The following is an 18,174-nucleotide window of genomic DNA, read 5'->3' as shown; positions in this document are numbered from 1 at the left end:
ATCTAGATATTTCTTCTTATATTTCTTGTTTCCTTAAATATCTTTTTGCCCGTTCAATCATGAGCGGTGTGGAGATCTAAGAGGAGCTCCAGTGGGGGTCTGCAATCAGAGACTGGACCAGGCCAATCTGCAGCCCTCAGCCCAACCTCGGCTCTCCGTCCTGGGCTAATTATGTCCCTCTAGCTCCTCATAGAGACGTGTGACAGTGAAGAGCCGGAGAAGGTCAGGGCTAATGCAGGCAGGATATGACACGACCTTTGTGCAGATAATGGGAAGTCTGTGGTTCAGAGATGCAGCCTGTTTATCTGATACTGAAGAGGTAATCAGAACAAATCTGAAATCAAGTCATAACTGGGGCTAATTTAAGATTTTTAATGAAAGGTGCACTGCACATCCTTTCTGATGCAGGGTCCGTTACATATTATCTGCATAGGGATGTTATTGCTTTATTTGGAATGTTCCGTGGTATGACTTTAAACATATTCATCTAGCATTTATTTACTACTTGCGTATTTTTGTATTGTCTATGGCTCAAAAATATTGTGACTAGGTGCGACTCTCCACAGATCTGAAATGTAATGTAACATCAGAAATGTTACGCAGTGTACCTTTAAAGAAGACCTATTATACCTTTGTCTGCTCTGTAATTATAATCGACGACACCCGTGGATCATTACTGTATTTTTCAGTCTACAAGTTGCTCTGGAGTATAAGTCGCACCAGCCAAAAATGTGCAATGAAGAAGAAAAAAAAAAGGATATATAAGTAACACTTTTGGGGGAAATTTATTTTATAAACTCAGTGACCAGGAACCGACGTTTCATCTTGAAAGGCAAATTATAGTAATAACAACAGAACAGAGAACAACAGTCTGTTAAGAACAGTTATTCAGATAATTATAGCATAAACATCAGAACAGAAAAAGTTTACCAAACTCTCCAACTCACTCCAAATCACTAAATCGCTAAATCTAATTCTTCATCCTCAGTGTCACTTCTGAGCAACTCCGTGACCTCTGGAGGTAAACGGAGCGCCGCTTCCTCTTCTGCATAGCTGTCGTCAGACTCAGCTTCATTTCCAGCTAGAATTATTCCGGCCTTTCTGAATCCCGACAGGATGGTTTCTGTTGTCACTGAAGTCCAGGCTTTGTCGATCCATCCAGTGACTTCCAGGAAAGTTACATGGTGCACCCTCCCAGTTACCATGAAGCTGTGTTCTCAATCCCCACTTTCCGCCAGTCCCTCACAAGTTTCTCACTCACTCCAAACTTTCTTTCTGCTGCTCTATTACCATTTTTGGCTGAATATTTCACTACCTGCAGCAGGACAGAGGCTCTTTCTGCAGGAGACATGCACAGTAGAGCCAAGTGACAGTGGTACAGGAGTAACAGGAGCAGCAGATACTGGCACACAAGCCTAGAGCCTTTCACGGCTGTCAGTGTGAAAATTTTAATATATAAGTCGCACCTGAGTATAAGTTGCAGGAAACACCCAACCATGAAAAAAGGTGACTTATAGTCCAAAAAATACAGTATGTTAAAATGTGCACAATTTAAATCACTATTCCTCTAAAATGGCTTAATAAAAGAAGTGCTCCTCTGGTTTTTGGGTGGTTTCATTGTAAAGTAAAAACATTTTGTGGCGCCTCTTCGTGAATCCCTGTGGTCCAGTCCCATCAGAAACAGAGTTTAAGTGGAGCAGATCTAATCCGAGGAGCAGCTGTGTTTGTCCAGAGGCACACAGGCTGTTTAGGTGTGGACAGAAGTAACACAGGATTCTCTTCTTGCAAGTACTACAAATTAGGCCTTACTATATCGACTTATTGTTCAGTATATTATAGATGGAAAAACTATTTTAGTGGTTCAATGTATATTTCTGATTTAGGGTCGTTGTGTCAGTGTTTGTCTTTCATCCCCATTGTCTTAACACATTTCCATCTTGTCAAAGGCTGATCTCGGCTCATCTCAGAAGTGTTGGGCCTGGTTAGTACTTGGATGGGAGACTTCTGGGAAAATCAGGTGCCACAGGGAGGTACTAGTCGCAAATAAACGTTGTTGTGTTCTTAGGCAAGACACTTTACTCACATTGCCTAGTATTAAAGTGGTGTGTGTGTGTGTGTGTGTGTGTGAGTTGTGGGTGTCTGTGTGAGTGTTGGTGGTGGTCGGAGAGGCAGATGGCACAGATTGGCAGCCTCATTTTCATCAGTCTACCCCAGGGCAGCTGTGGCTACAATAGTATATTACCACCACCGTGAATGAATAGTGCACTATAATCGTATCATCAGAAGTCTCAATAATATCCTGGACTGATCAAATTACAAGTTTCTTTGCTTAAATGCATGGTTTTATAGTATCAACAACTTATAAACAAGGGGAACTACACATCCCATGATTCATTTCAGTGCAAACAACATGAAGAAATTTCATTTCTCTCCAGCGACTAGGTCAGGAATCGGAATACACTAGACTGTTTGCAAGAACCCTGGAAGTGCGAGTTTGGGCACCAGCAAATCAGCGAAGAGCCATTTCAAGGGAAAGATATTATTGCCCTTCTTCCTACGGGATTTGGCACATTACATACATCATGACCAAATAGCAGTGGTTGGTTAAATATAAAAGTACACGCTTACCACCGAGCGAATGAATCCTAATGCTGCTAGGTCAGACGGCTTCCACGAAGTGAAACCGGCTGATGAATCAGGCTATGAAGAAATATGTTTTTTACTTTAATTCTTGGGATTATGACGGAAATAATTCACAGCAAAATCAATAATAAATCAGCAATATCAATAAATCAGCAATAAATATCGTACCGTGAGATGCATATCGTGATAATATCGTACCGAGAGATTTGGCTACTGTCACATCCCTACTGTAAAGCGTTTTGAGCGTCTGGAAAGGTGCTATATAAATCCAGTGTTTAATTTTGCGAAATCATTCTTAATTTTGTCGAAGATAAAAACATCTGTTCCTGTTATCAAGTCAATTTAGACCAATATTGGAGTTTAAAATTAACAGTATTATAAAATAACCATCTACATTTGTGATAGGCTAAAACTAAATATACATGAAAACGCTTGTGGTCACTTTACTAACATAAATCCTACTTAGTCCATTGATTTCCCCATTATAATCCTCATTAACCATCTCTCATGTTGTTTCCTCTTTGATACCGGTGACCATGCAGTGACCCATACATTCACATGAGCAGCACCTTTCCCCTGATTTATGATGTTTTAGAAATCAATCTGTTACCCTCATTAGTGCCGTGTGAATGTATTTCTTTCAAAGTCCTCCTGAGCTATCTTAGCCTTCTCAGATTTTACCCAGCATTCATTAGGGCGAAGCGGTTGCACGTGTTTGAAGTGTGGATAACGAAGGATCTGTCAACACCAGCGCAGCTAAAGTCTAACGTGACATTTTAATTGGCTGTGTGGGGTTCCGGTGAATACGGTGTAATATATGTTTTGCCCAGTAGAGGAGCTACAGTAATTGGGGATTTCTTCAGCTCATATTAAAGTGGGGCAAATCAAATATACTGACTTTGCACACACAACATTTGAATAGTAAAGGGCCCATGTTAAACTATTTTCTGATATCTGGAGCCCAACTCTTTGTTTCATTAACACACGTTTAACGCACAAACCCTGCATATTAAGGCCGAGTTCTCCTCTCAAACAGAAAACACACCACTGTTCCACCTTGTGATGTCATGTGGTGATACAGAAAGAGCTCCACTTTGTTTATAACATTCATACACCTTTACTAGAATCATTTGGATGGTTTCAGCCCTGGAACTGCCAATCTCTACTGAGCTTAAGGTAAAAGGCACCGTAATTTCCAGACTATGGAGCGTACCTGAATATAAGCCACATCAACAAAATTTTAACAAAATTAAAATTGTACATATATAGGCCGCACCTGAATATAAGCCGCAGGTGCCCACGTCTTCAAGAATGTTTTCAAGTTCGGGCCGTCTGCTTTTATCACTTTTGAAAGGTTTTCTCGTCTTTTTGCACCGAGTCAGTTTGTCATCGACTCATTGATGCCGAGCTCACGCGCAGCAGCTCTGTTTCCTTCTTCCACAGCCACATCAATTTCCATTAACTTAAAAGCTGCATGAAGTGTAGTGTGTGAAGTGAAGTGTGTATGAAGCGCAAAACAGCTGCTCAAAACACAATCAAACGAGCATCTTCCTTGGCCGTCTCTCCCCACGCATGTCTCCTGCAGGAAGAGCCTCTGTCCTGTCTGTATCATGTCAGTATCTTGGAGAATTTCAGCAGATTTCAGGTTCTCTCGGGGGTGGGGCTAGTTCAATCAATCAGGTATAAGTGGATGTCCAGCTTTCTGAAGTTTGAGACGTTTCTTCTCGTCATTTACGCATACGGGTAAGACGTATCCCCCTCACTAATGTTCATTTATCATCATAACTTATTTCACACTGAGAGAAAACTATAAGAGTGTGCTGACAATATCAATAGCTAGTGTGGCAACTTCATGTGAACCCTAGATCCATGTGTAACCGCACAGACAGTGGCGTTTTCTAGACTTTGGCTGCGTGTATCCTCTGTTTCCAAACCAGAGACCGTATATATGAATGAACAATGTGCCAAACAAAGAATCTGTCCATATTTTAGCCGCATCGTTTTATTAGTTCAAAGTGTGAGGAAAAAAGTAGTGGCTATAGTCCGGAAATTACGGTAGCTCTTAACTTGAAAACTATCGCTTTTTGAAATCACAAGGTGGAATAGAGAACTTTGAGCTTTGGAGATGAACACAGCCAAATAATTCAGGGTTACTCAAACGTGTGAATGAAACAAAACACAACTCCAGGTCTGTTTTTGAGGAGGTAACAACATTCTAACTGGCTTAAAGCTCACAAGAGTCAATTTTGCATTTTATAAGACCTTTAATATTACCACTGAGACCTTGAATTCAACCAAACCCGAACTAAAGAGGCTAGTGAGTAACACATTTTCCAAATATAAACACATTTCTTAGCCTTAGACAAACTTTATTGATCCCCAAGGGAAATTATTTGGACACAGTAGCTCACACATCACAATATAATATAATAACAAAGAGAAAAAGTATATAAATGGTAACGGTACATTCAATTTCATTCTAGTAGAAGTCTATAATATCTGAAACTTCAACAGGGATTAGCGAGAATCAACTGAAGCACCAGAAAAGTTACACAGTGTACGTTCAGTATTCAGTATCATTCAGTACTTTCATCATTTTAATTAAACTAGGGCACAGTTTAATATTTGCCAAAGCAGTCCTGACTCACAAAGACAGACTTGCATGCATTTAGCCCCTCTGTGATCACTGCCTGCAGCTTTGTCCAGCTTGTTTTCAATATCTCATCTGATTCAATTACATCTGGGCTGTATTCAGAGAGGAAATGAAGGCACACACACACCAAATTTGAATCAATTGTTTGTGTGATTGATGCTATTCAGAGTCCAAGTAAGGCCACAGGAAATAGCAAATGCAACTGTAGATTTAGAGTGTCATATATTACAGTAAATAATAGTTAGTTTTCAACCCTTTTATTCAATGTTGAGATATGGGAGCTCGTGAATCCTCATTTTGTCTTGCGTTAATATGATAACCACTTCCTGCTTTGCTCTCTGGAGATCTGCCAATCAGAGCGCATTGGGTTAGACCGGTGAAAATGACTCCTCGTATCAGCGCAGTACATCCTCTTTGGTGACTGCTTATATTGAGCTCTAGATTTTAAACAGTAATAGTGTTTTTATTAAGAAATCAGTCAAACGTAGGTAGAGGTATCAATATCAAGGCTCTACAAAATATATTTTTAAAGAGACAGTCTGGAATTTTGGATGTAGGACCTCATTTCCTTTTGAGCCAGAGTGTTGGAGACGTGTGGAGACACTTAAAATATTCTATCCAGTCCTTGTATTTGCAGAGGTCGCTTGTGCTAGGCTAATGCATGTCAATGGCCATAGTTAGCCTGACACTAAAAACACCTTACCCACTCCACAAAACACCCGAAGCAAATCTATTATTACACTAGACTGTCAATGTAAATGTTTGTGTTGATAGAATAATGTTTGAAAGAAAACTAATCTTGCATCGCATGAATCGTTGCATGTTGAGGGACTATTTTCTCATATATCAGTCCGCCGCTGCCAAGCTTTCTATCAGGAAGTACAACTCACTGCTGCTGCTCAGACATAAATCCTTCAAATGCAAGATTGGTTTTACTTCTAAAATTATTCTGTCAACACAGACATTCACATCAACAGTCTGGCGTAATAATTGTTTTGCTTCGGGTGTTTTGTGGAGTGGGTAAGACTGTTTTAGTGACAGGATATCTATGGACATTGACATGCACTAGTCTAGCACCAGCGACGTCTGCAAATACAAGAACTGGATGGAATATATTTTTAAAAAGCATCTCCACATGTCTCCAACACTCTGACTAACTAAGAAATGAGGTCCTATGTCCAAAATACTGGACTGTCCCTTTAATACGAAGTGAATTGGAGCCAGTCGATGGAGCCTCATGTTCACTTCCCTCTGGTGGCTTGCAGGTTAGCTATGCCCATTTATACATACAGTCTATGGTTAGGAGTAAGCTCAGCAAGCAGGTTATATTTAAGGTTCGGGGTTGAGTCATCAGTAGAGTCCCTCCGGAGCTGACTATATAGCACTAACCAGTCAGTATTCGCTCAACAGTCCCTTTTCCACTACATAAACACACAGAGTTTCATTTACTGTTGTTTGTGCAATACTTTTTTAAATAAACATCCACTTTAGGAATTAGCTCACTCTCAATTCAGGTTTTAATACACTAAAAGCAACATTCATTCTTGTGCAGCTAAAACAATGACACTGTTTGGGTTTCCTGAAAAAGACTGAATCGCAAGTGAGCTAAAATAACATTGCGTAAAGGTCTTGTACTCAAAAACCCAGTCCCTAGTCCACGTCAGAGGCATCGTTGTCAGATAGGTGGTAGTTTCATTGTCTCCACACGTCTCCAACACTCGACTAACTAGGAAATGAGGTCCTGTGTCCAAAATACCACACTGTCCCTTTAAAGGTTGTATATTACCAGTGTTGGGAAAGTTACTTTTAAAATGTATTCCCCTACAGATTACAGATTACATACCTCAAAATGTAGTTTGTAACGTAATCCATGAAGTTATTTAAGGTGGAGGATACTTTGGATTACTTGATCTGCTGTAGAGTAGCAAAGGCTAAGATGGTTTAGTCCTGGTTTAGACCTGGTTTAGACCTGGTTTAGATCTAGTTTAGACCTGGTTTTAGTCCTGGTTTAGACCTGGTTTAGATCTAGTTTAAAAGTAGTTTAGACCTGGTCTTAGTCCTGGTCTTAGTCTTGGTTTAGCTCTAGTTTAGATGTAGTTTAGATGTAGTTTAGACCTGGTTTTTGTCCTGGTTTTAGTCCTGGTTTTAGACCTGGTTTAGACCTGGTTTAGATCTAGTTTAGACCTGGTTTTAGTCCTGGTTTAGACCTGGTTTAGATCTAGTTTAAAAATAGTTTAGATCTGGTCTTAGTCCTGGTCTTAGTCTTGGTTTAGCTCTAGTTTAGATGTAGTTTAGATGTGGTTTAGACCTGGTTTTTGTCCTGGTTTTAGTCCTGGTTCAGATCTGGTTTAGACCTGGTTTAGATTTAGACCTGGTTTTAGTCCTGGTTTAGACCTGGTTTTAGTCCTGGTTTAGATCTGGTTTAGATCTAGTTTAGATCTAGTTTAGTTTCCGACACTGAGTGGAATTACTGAAAAAAAAAAAAAAAGTGAAAACAGGAAAACAGAAAAATACCACCATGTAATCCATTTATTTCAACAAAGTAACTGTAATCCAATTACCACTCACTGAAACAGTAACTGTAACTGAATACTGTTACTCATAATTTGTACTCTGATTACGTAACTCCAGTACATGTAATCCGTTACTCCCCAACACTGTATATTACGCAGAATTGACTCTTTGTTTTCTCATTAAAAACATACCTGGAGTTGTGTTTTGTTTCATTCACACGTTTAAGTAATCCTTTATTATTAGTCTGGCACAAAATGCTCTGTTCTACCTTGTGATGTCATGAAGTGGTAGGTTTCAAGTTAACAGATACTTTTTACCTTTTGTTCAGTAGCGATGGGAAATTCCAGGGCTGAAGTCATCCAAATAATTCTTGTGAAGGTGAATAAAAACACAGTGGAGCACTTCCTGTATTACCACATGACATCACAAGGTGGAACAGAGTGTGGATTTGTGTGTTAATGAAACAAAGCACAACTTCAGATATGTTTGTTATGAGGAAAAAACGTTATTAGAGATCAGAAAATAGCGTAATAGGGGCCCTTTAAATTTATGTAAATGCTAGGTAGATCAGTTTAATGCTATACTGTGGGACATTCAAGCCAAAGCAATAAGATCTACATGGAGAATGGAACAGTCCGAGCGTCACTGCAAAGCATCAGTAAGATAATGGAACTAGAAAAACCTCATTTTGTGTTGAAAATTAAATAATATTTTAGTGTCGTGACAACATTAAAATTCCACAATTCTATGAAATGGGAAGCCTTTATAACTTTACATCAGAAGGATTTGTTTGTCTTGAAATATTATTGAAGATGAAAACAACTGGTTTATGAGTGATAAGTGCTCAGTGTGGCCTTGTTTACAGTGATATTTTGTACTGCAGGAAGTAAATATGTTTTTAAAGTAATGCAGTGGTGTTTTTCTGCCAGGTTTTTGAGGCTCAAATCAAAGTAAAGTCTGAAGTGTTTGTGTCATCAGAGGCTTCCCTTTGCAAAGTGAAACTGGAGATGTTTTCTGTCCAAACACCCACACACAGCTGCTCCCCATCATGTCTGTTCACCAGTGTGGAGGAAACCAGAACTGAACCAGCACTAAAACAGGACTGAACCAGGTCTAAATCAATACTGAACCAGGACTGAACCAACACTGAACCAGGACTAAACCAGGGCTATACCAATACTAAACCAGGACTGAACTAGGACTAAACAAGGACTCAGCCAGGACTGAACGGGGACTAAACCAGGGCTAAACCAAGATTAAACCAGGACTGAACCAGCACTGAACTAGGACTAAATCCGGACTAAACCAGGACTAAAGCAGGACTAAACTAGGACTGAACCAAGACTAAATCAGGACTCAGCCAGGACTGAACCAGGACTGAACCAGATCTAAACAAGGACTCAATCACAATTAAACCAGGACGAATCCAGGATTTAAGCAGGACTAAACCGGGACTGAGCCAAGATTTAACCAGTCAACTAAATGACTAAATTACTTGGAAATATTAATCTGGATTTGAGTAGTTCTAATTATTTGCATTTAGTACTGGATTTTGTACATAGAGAAAGCAGGACGGATGAAACTGTGCTAGCCTCAAAATAATATAAATTATGAATATTATTTATACAGCGCTTGTCTGTACACACAAAGACTCTTTGCACTTTGCATTATTTATTCACTTCGTATTTGGTGGTGTCTTCTGTAGTCACAGCTGCCCTGGGGCAGCCAGGCTGGCTCCACCTAGTGTCTCCACTCAATTTAATTTCTCTCCAGTGACTAGGTCAGGAATCAGAATACACTAACGGTTTGCAAGAACCCTGTAAGTGCCAGTCCGGGCACCAGACAATTAGCGAAGAGCCATTGGAATCATTGTCATTCTGTGTTGGCAACGATTCCAAGAAACCGCCTGATGAATCAGGCTGGCCCTGGGCTGGACTGATGGAAGAAAGGCTTCCAATCCACCCCATTGCCTCATCCAACCACCAATCACTCACTCACACTTGAGATTTATACACAGCTAGGTGAGCCATGTCCTGTGTGCTGACAGATGCCTGTCATATGATGAGAACATGTATCGTCAGTGTCTCATGTTGTACTCACAGGCTGATGCTGTCAGACAGACATTTGGCTCCAGTTCTGTTTGAGTTAGTCACTTTATTTTGAGCACACTGCACCTCTCTCTACACTGCACATCTGAACTATGAAAAGTCCTGCTTACTGAGACTGAGAGGGGCACACAAAGATGCTCTTAGACTCCTGTTAAAAGGCCCAGATGGACCAGTGCCAGTGAACTGTGTGTGTACGAGGATTAAACCAAGACTAAACTAATGTCAGGACTAAAACAGACCTAAATCGCTGCCTTTTTGAACCACACTGGGACTAAACCAAGACTCAACAGCTGCTCACCCATCACTTTTAATCTCAATGCATTCAGGAGGCTTGCTTGCACTGCCCATTTAAAGTGCTTGTTGCTCTGATCTCCACCTTCATCCCAAATGCTCCCTCAGCCCCCCTCCTCTTCCTCTGTCTCCTCTCGCTCATCCTATTAGGACTCTCCCGGGGGAACCATGTGTGTACGCTATGTTTGTGAAGGAGGATCACAGCTGAGCCATACGAGGCTAAAGCCAGCAACCCACAAATATAACTCCCATCTCAGACCCTGATCCCTCCTCTCCCTCCACCATCACAAAATGAAACCGGACAGATGATTTTACACTTTTACTGAACTTTTAAAAGGTTAAAGACAGAAAAAGATAGGGCCATAAAAGTCCAGAGCTGGAAAATGTCACTGCATCTCTTGTACTATTTAGGTGTTTTGATGGCTAATTTAAAATAGGCTTTATGTAATACAAAGATTTCTGGTCTCTCAACATGCTATAACCTTATGAAATAATAAAATAAAATAACATGACTTGCTTCATGACATTTAACATTTACGTTGCTTTGCTTTCGATTGCTTTTACCATGAACATTGAACATAACTTGACCTATTTGACCTGTTTACCCACTTAAACTTTACCATATAGCATAACATTTACCGTAGTTCCATATAGGAAACCACAATAGTATTACATCTGTTTTGCATTCATTAAGTGCTTCAAATTCTTAATGTTTATTTTCTCAAAACTTAATTATTTCCCAAACGTCATATTGCGGTGTCATTAAGGGCCTGTTTACACAAGAACGATTGCGGGTAAAAAACATCTAAATATTTTATCAGAAATGCCTTTTGTTTAGATGGTGACGGCGTTTTGGGGGCCTAAAAATGCAAAAATCTGAAGCCACCCTCCAGAGTGGGAAAGTTAAATATGCTCCGCTGTAGCATTTCCGTCTACACTGCCCAAGATGCAAAACTCTGATCATGTTGCATTCACGTTTACATCACATACATACAGTACACAGAAACAGTAGCTCTAATAAACTTACATGAGGCATCCCAACAAATGTACAGAATATGCAGAGATACTATTAGTGAACAGAGAAGGATCTGCAATTACCTCTGTCAAATTCTGGATGCGCCAGTTCGTCAAAGGCGAAGCCAGACGGTATGCATACCCAATCAAATTCCCACACACTTTTGCGTCACCGTATGCACGCAGATTTCCTCCCGAAAACACTCGTCTAAATGTGGAATAAAAAGTGAAGGCGCAATGCCACTTTTGCATCTTCTCTTCAGACCATCATCATATAAATGTAGCCTAAAATAAAGGTTAGGGAGCTCCAAAGTCATGTGCGCATCTGTTGCTTCAGTTGCACAATTTGGTGTTTTGACCCAGCATGCAGTCAGAACTTTAATTGGATGTGCATGTCTCTATCTACCAGTATTATTTCTCAAAACTGCTTTCTGTTTCCTGTTCCAAAACATAGCTGGGTCAAAACACCCAGCTTCACCTTCTGACATCATTAGGGGGTAATTCAGCGTACATGTAAAGGTCTAATATGCTTGTGTTCACCGGTACTGTGTGAATAATGCCCTTTTCATATCATTCCTCCTTTAGTTTCTTGTAAAATTGTTAAATATTATGTATTTAGTCAGTGTGAGTTTCCATTGTGACTGGTTGTGTGTATTTCCCATTTTGCAGTAAACAATTTCACTTTCTTTGTCTGAACCAGGACTAAAACAGGACAAAAACAGGATTAAAGCAGGACTGAACCAGGATTGAACAAAGGACTAATAAACTGCAACTGAACAAGGACTTTAATTAGAATAAAAATAAATCAGAAATTTAAAAAAGTCTGCTTGGATTTTATCTTGTTTTAAATCCTTATACATTCAGTCAGTGTGAGTTGACATAAGAGTGGTTGTATACTGTCTTTCCCATTTTGTCGAAGATCACTTCCTGACCCCTCTCTCTCTGTCTGTGTCTGTGCAGAGGGCCCGGTGATTTGGAGAATGCTGACCTATCCTCCAACACGACGCGCTCTCATCGTGGGTTGTGGACTTCAGATGTTCCAGCAGCTTTCAGGAATCAACACAGTCATGTAAGTACTAACATTAAAGAGCACATATACTGTTTGCATTCTTGTTCATTCCATTTTAAACATGCTTTTGGTCAAGCATTTCACATTTTCTAAGTTAAAATAATGTCCACATTTTTACACTTTATGAACTACACCTCTATTTAAAGTGAGCTCCCTCTGCTGTCAGCAATGGGAATTAACAATGAGAAATAAACAAATGAAGCCCTTAAACATGGTGAATGCTGTGCTAATAGAGCCATCCATTGTAGAATGAATGTGGTGATGGTTTTTGGTTTTAAAAATTGTATAGGGGAATTCCAGATTTTTACCTATGACAACACAATCTAGGTAAAATACAAACATTTGTATTTGAGTATTGTATCATATTGAGTATTTTTTGATTTCAGATGAATGGATTAATGAAATCCCATATTTTTCAGACTATAAGTCGCACTTTTTTTCATAGTTTGGGTGTTTCCTGCAATTTATACTCCAGTGAGACATATATATAAAAATTTTCAGACTGACAGCCGCGAGAGAGCACTCTAGGTATGTGTATCAGCATCTGCTGCTCCTGTTACTCCTGTACCACTGTCACTGTGCATGTCTCCTGCAGAAAGAGCCACTGAACACAAATGCCCCCAAAAAGAAAAGCATATTCTGCAGATTACAAGATGCAAGTAGCAAAATCTGCAGCTGAAAACAGTTATCAAGCAGCAGAAAGAAAGTTTGGAGAGAGTGAGAAACTTGTGACAACAAGTGCAACATGCAACTTTCCTGTAAGTCATTGGACTTCAGTGACACTGAAACCATCCTGTTGGGATTCAGAAAAAACAGAATAATTCTAACTGGAACTGATGCTGAGTCTGACGACAGCTACACAGAAGAGGAAGCGGCGCTCTATTTTTCACCTGAGGTCACAGAGTTGCTCAGAAGTGACACTGAGGATGAAGAATTCAATGGATTTAGTGATCTGGAGTGAGATGGAGACTTTGGTAAACTTGTTCTGTTGTTTATGCTGTAGTTATCTGAAGAACTGTTCATATGTGACGTTAACAGTTTGTTGTTCTCTGTTCTACTGTTATTACAATAACTTGCCTTTCAAGATGAAATGTCGGTTCCTGGTCTCTGATTTTATAAAATAAATTTCACCCAAAAAGTGTGACTTATAGTCCGGTGTAACTTATATATGTTTTTTTCTTCATTACAAATTTTTTGGCTGGTGCAACTTATACTCCACAGCAACTTATTGTGAAAGTAGTAAAATACAACTCCAGGTACATTTATGATAAGAGGACCACATATAACATTCTAAAAAGCTCAAAAAATCTGATTTGCATATTATGTGTCCTGTTTATTTAGTCTGTTTATTGCTCTGCCTGGTTTTTATACTTAATGTTGATGAGGTTTGGAGCTTCTGACTTGACACGTCACTAATTGGTCTCTCTAAATAACACTGGGCTGCTCTGTGGGACCAGATTTCACACACCATGAGAGAGGAGCCTGGGGACGTTTTACCTCAACATGGCTATTTTAAGTGTGACAACATGGCAGGGCTGGCTCTGGATCGCAAATCAAGCAGAACATTATCGGCTCTGATGTGAAGTGAAGATGTGATGTTGAGTGAGTTTGACATGTGACAAATTGTGATGATCGGCACTCAGGCTTCATTTCTAGAGACCTGCTTTCTTCCAAGATTAATCACAACTGAATCGAAATCACATTTGGAAGGTTAGGAAGGCTATTTGTATATATAAATTACAAATACTGGAATTATTTAAGCTTCTATGTTACTCAAAATTGACACTTTTGAGCTTTGAGCCAAATTAGAATGTTGTTACCTCCTCAAAAACGTACCTGGAGTTGTGTTTTGTTTCATTCACACATGTTTGAGTAATCCTGGTTTATTAGTCTAACTACATCTCTAAAGCTCAAAATGCTCAGTTTCACCTTGTGATGTCACGAAGTGCTAGTTTTCAAGTTGAGAGAGAAGAACAATTTAAATATGCAGGATTTGTGTGTTTAAACATGTGTGAATGTTTTTGATGAGGAAATCAGATCAGAAAATAAAATAATATGGGCCCTTTTAAATTAAATGTTGTGTAACTGTTGTTTTTAGAGAAGGTAATTTGATGGGCATTTGCAGTAGTAGGCTGTATGATCATGATAATTGTCTTGACATGTGACAAAGGTGTAATTTATGTCCATTACAGGCTTTACATAACCCCATTATGTGAGCCTGATATAGAATATAGCCTCTCCTGCTGCTAGAGGTGAGTGAGTAGTACTAGTGATATTTTTACTTTATATTGGATACGAGCAGTTATTTGAGTCATTTGGTCATTCCTTGGGCTATTACAGCTACCCTCGCTTTGAAGGTGCACTATGTAATCTCTGTGATGGAGAGGTTAACCTGATTATAATAAGAGTGCAGGTTTTTCAAGTTCTTTTTGCCATAGGAATGAATGTAATTAAATAAATGCAAGCGAGATGTATTAAAGAGCCCATTTATGTTTTCTCTTCATAAACATACCTGGAGTTATGTTTTGTTTAATTCACACATCATCACAAGATGGAATAGAGTAATTAGAGCTTTGGAGATGCAAACTGACTAATAATAATAAAGGATTACTCCTCTGAATATGTGTGAATAAAACCAAAAAAACAACTCCGGAAATGTTTATAGGGCAAAAACAACATTATAACATGGATTAAAACTTATAAGTTAAATTTGCGTACGAAGTCACACCAGCCAAAAAAATGCATAATGAAGAAGAAAAAAAACATATATAAGTCGCAATGGACAATAAGTCACCTTTTGGGGGGAAATTTATTTTATAAACTCAGAGACCAGGAACCGACGTTTCATCTCGAAAGGCAGATTATAATAATAACAATAGAACAGAGAACAACAGATTGTTAACGTCACATATGAACAGTTCTTCAGATAACTAGAGCATAAACAACAGAACAGAACAAGTTTACCAAACTCTCTATCTCACTCCAAATCACTAAATCCATTGAATTCTTCATCCTCGGTGTCACTTCTGCACAATTCCGCGACCTCCAGAGCTAAATGAAGTTCTGCTTTCTCTTCTGTGTAGCTGTCGTCATATTCAGCATCAGTTCCAGTCAGAATTATTCCAGCCTTTCTGAATCCCGACAGGATGGTTTCTGTTGTCACTGAAGTCCAGGCTTTGTCGATCCATCCAATGACTTCCGGGAAAGTTGCCTGGTGCATCCTCCCAGTTACCATGAAGCTGTGTTCTCCATTCCTGCTTTCTGCCAGTCCTTCACAAGTTTCTTGCTCACTCCGAACTTTCTTTCTGCTGCTCAATTACCATTTTCAGCTGAATATTTCACTACTTGCAGCAGGACAGCGGCTTTTTCTGCAGGAGACATTTGCAGTGACAGTGTTACAAGAGTAATAGGAGTAGCAGACACTGGCACATAAGCCTAGAGCCTCTCATGACTGTCAGTGTGAAAATTCGCACCAGAATATGAGACGCAGGACCACCAAAATGATGAAAAAAAGTGTGACTTATAGTCCAAAAAATACCTTTAATACCATAATGTATACGCAAAGACAACATCTGTGTACTATTAGGTGGCAGGCCTCCCACCAGAAAAGTTCCACAGCATATCTTTAGTTAGTGTACAGTACGCTCCGCATTTTCTTAGATTTTGCACATAGTTTATTTTCACAGTTTTTGTATTAAAAAGAAAAGCAGCAGTGCCCGCCCTCTGTTTTATGCAGAGCAGAGGTGGTAATCTGACATTTGAGTTAAATTAGATCAGTTTGATTCAATCCATTTTAGAAGCTGCTTCAGACTTGATTAAATTTTCATGGAAAGTCGGAGATCAAACACTACAAGAGTAAAAAAAAAAAAAAAAAAAAAAAAATCACAAGGATACGATTACACAGTGAGGGCTGGGTGCCTCATTCACTCTCATGCAAAATGCAAAGTGAGCCTAAATAATTCTTCATGAAAACACTTCTGGGACTTTACCAAACCCCAGGAATGAACATTGATTAAATAAAAGACAATACTGAATCTGTCAAAAACTGATCTGCACTAATAAATAAATGCAGAGAGTGAACTTCCTTTGCTCTTTTATTTACTAAAGTCGTTCACTGTTAAATTCTGTACTAATTTATTGTCTTTTTAAAGGTGCATTATGTAACTTTTTTGGTGGGGGGTCCATCAAATGCTTTTCTCCATGAAGATGTTATTGATTTGAGTGGAATGTTTCACTGTATGGCATTAAACCTTTTGCTCTTCATGGAGACAAAAACAGACGGAGTTACAGGTCAGATCTGCGGAGAGGCTCACAGTCAGAATGCCGTTGTTCTAGGTATTTTTGAACTGTAAAATCCCCTATAATTTAATAAACGTAATATAAAACTGGTTAATGTCATACTGTGGAACATTCCAGGCAGAGCAATGACATCTCCATACCCTCTACCAGAAAAATTACACAATGCATGTTTAACATTTCAACAATTCTATTATATATAACAATTTTTCTACAATTTTCTTCTGCCCAGCCCAGTCCAAGTCAGCACACACATCACTGTCCCTCTGTCTTGTCTTGAGGCTTTATATTTTCGATCTATGGTTTGAGATTGTGCCATCGGTCTTGAGTCTGAACCGTTTTACTCTGTCTCTCTGAGTAAACAAACTGATGTGTGCTGTTTCCAGGCAACCAGAGAGGTGACAGGACCAGGGAGTGAAGTGTGTATCTGCATGTGTGTGTGTGTGTGTCTGTTTGTGCGTGTGTGTGTGTGTGTAGATCATGTGCAGGTTTAATAAGAGAAAATGTGACACTACAAACACCACTGTTACTCTGTGGCTCTGGTGAAATACAGTTGGATATTACAATGTGAACAGGGATGTGAAAAAACAGAACTATTGTGCAGAATCAACTTTTTAACCGTGTTATAATTTTTTACCCTCTCAAACTTCTAGCTGATTCTCCGATCAACCTGTGTTTTCACTATCGGTATACGCCACTATTCTGCACATACTTTGTCAAATTTTACTTTCTTAAGGTAAAATTAAAATTAAGGAAGTCTCCATAGGGATGTTAATGTTTCCATAGCAATTAACAATTAAACTTGCTGTATAGCTTCATAAAATGTTCAAAATATTATAAACAGGTGGTTGAAACCCAAGACTCAATTATTTACTTTATGCTTTTCAGTGAATAAATACATTGTGCCTGTTGTACTTAAAGGGACAGTTCAGAATTTTGCACATAGTTCCTAGTGAGCCAGAGTGTTGGAGACGTGTGGAGACACTTTTTTAAATATTCCATCCAGTCCTTGTATTTGCAGAGGTCACTGGTGCTAAGCTAGTGCATGTAAATGGCCATAGTTAGCCTGCCAATAAAAACTGTCTTACCCACTCCACAAAACACCCGAAGCAAATCTATTATAACGCCAGACAATCGATGTGAATGTCTGTGTTGATAGAATAATTTCAGAAGTAAAACTAACCTTGCATTTGAAGGATTTATGTCTGAGCAGCAGCAGCGCGTTGTACTTGTACTTCCTGATATAAAGCTTGGCAGCGGCGGACTGATATATGAGAAAATAGTCCCTCAACATGCGACAATTCATGCGATGGAAGGTTAGTTTTATTTTAAACATTATTCTGTCAACACAGACATTTACATCAACAGTCTGTTGTAATAATAGTTTTGCTTCGGGTGTTTTGTGGAGTGGGTATGACTGTTTTTAGTGGCAGGATAACTAAGGCCATTGACATGCACTAGCCTATCACCAACGACCTCTGCAAATACAAGGACTGGATGGAATATTTAACAAAGTGTCTCCACACGTCTCCAACACTCTGGCTCACTAGGAAATGACGTCCTATGTCCAAAATTCCGAACTGTCC

At 39.2% G+C, this 18,174-nt stretch overlaps 1 protein-coding gene across 1 annotated transcript in view; it reads left to right on the top strand.

Annotated features, from left to right (window-relative positions):
• Positions 1-18,174, top strand: part of LOC110166345 (proton myo-inositol cotransporter) — a 150,316-nt gene that overhangs the window by 79,573 nt on the left and 52,569 nt on the right. The window contains exon 4 of the mRNA XM_020931582.1: positions 12,184-12,292. Within this exon, the coding sequence (XP_020787241.1) occupies positions 12,184-12,292 (109 nt within the window). The remainder of the gene's footprint in view (positions 1-12,183; positions 12,293-18,174) is intronic.

Source organism: Boleophthalmus pectinirostris, unplaced genomic scaffold, assembly GCF_026225935.1.
Source record: "Boleophthalmus pectinirostris isolate CB_2022bp ecotype Guang Dong unplaced genomic scaffold, ASM2622593v1 HiC_scaffold_18, whole genome shotgun sequence".
NCBI lineage: Eukaryota > Metazoa > Chordata > Actinopteri > Gobiiformes > Gobiidae > Boleophthalmus > Boleophthalmus pectinirostris.
This window is presented reverse-complemented; position numbering and strand designations above follow the sequence as displayed.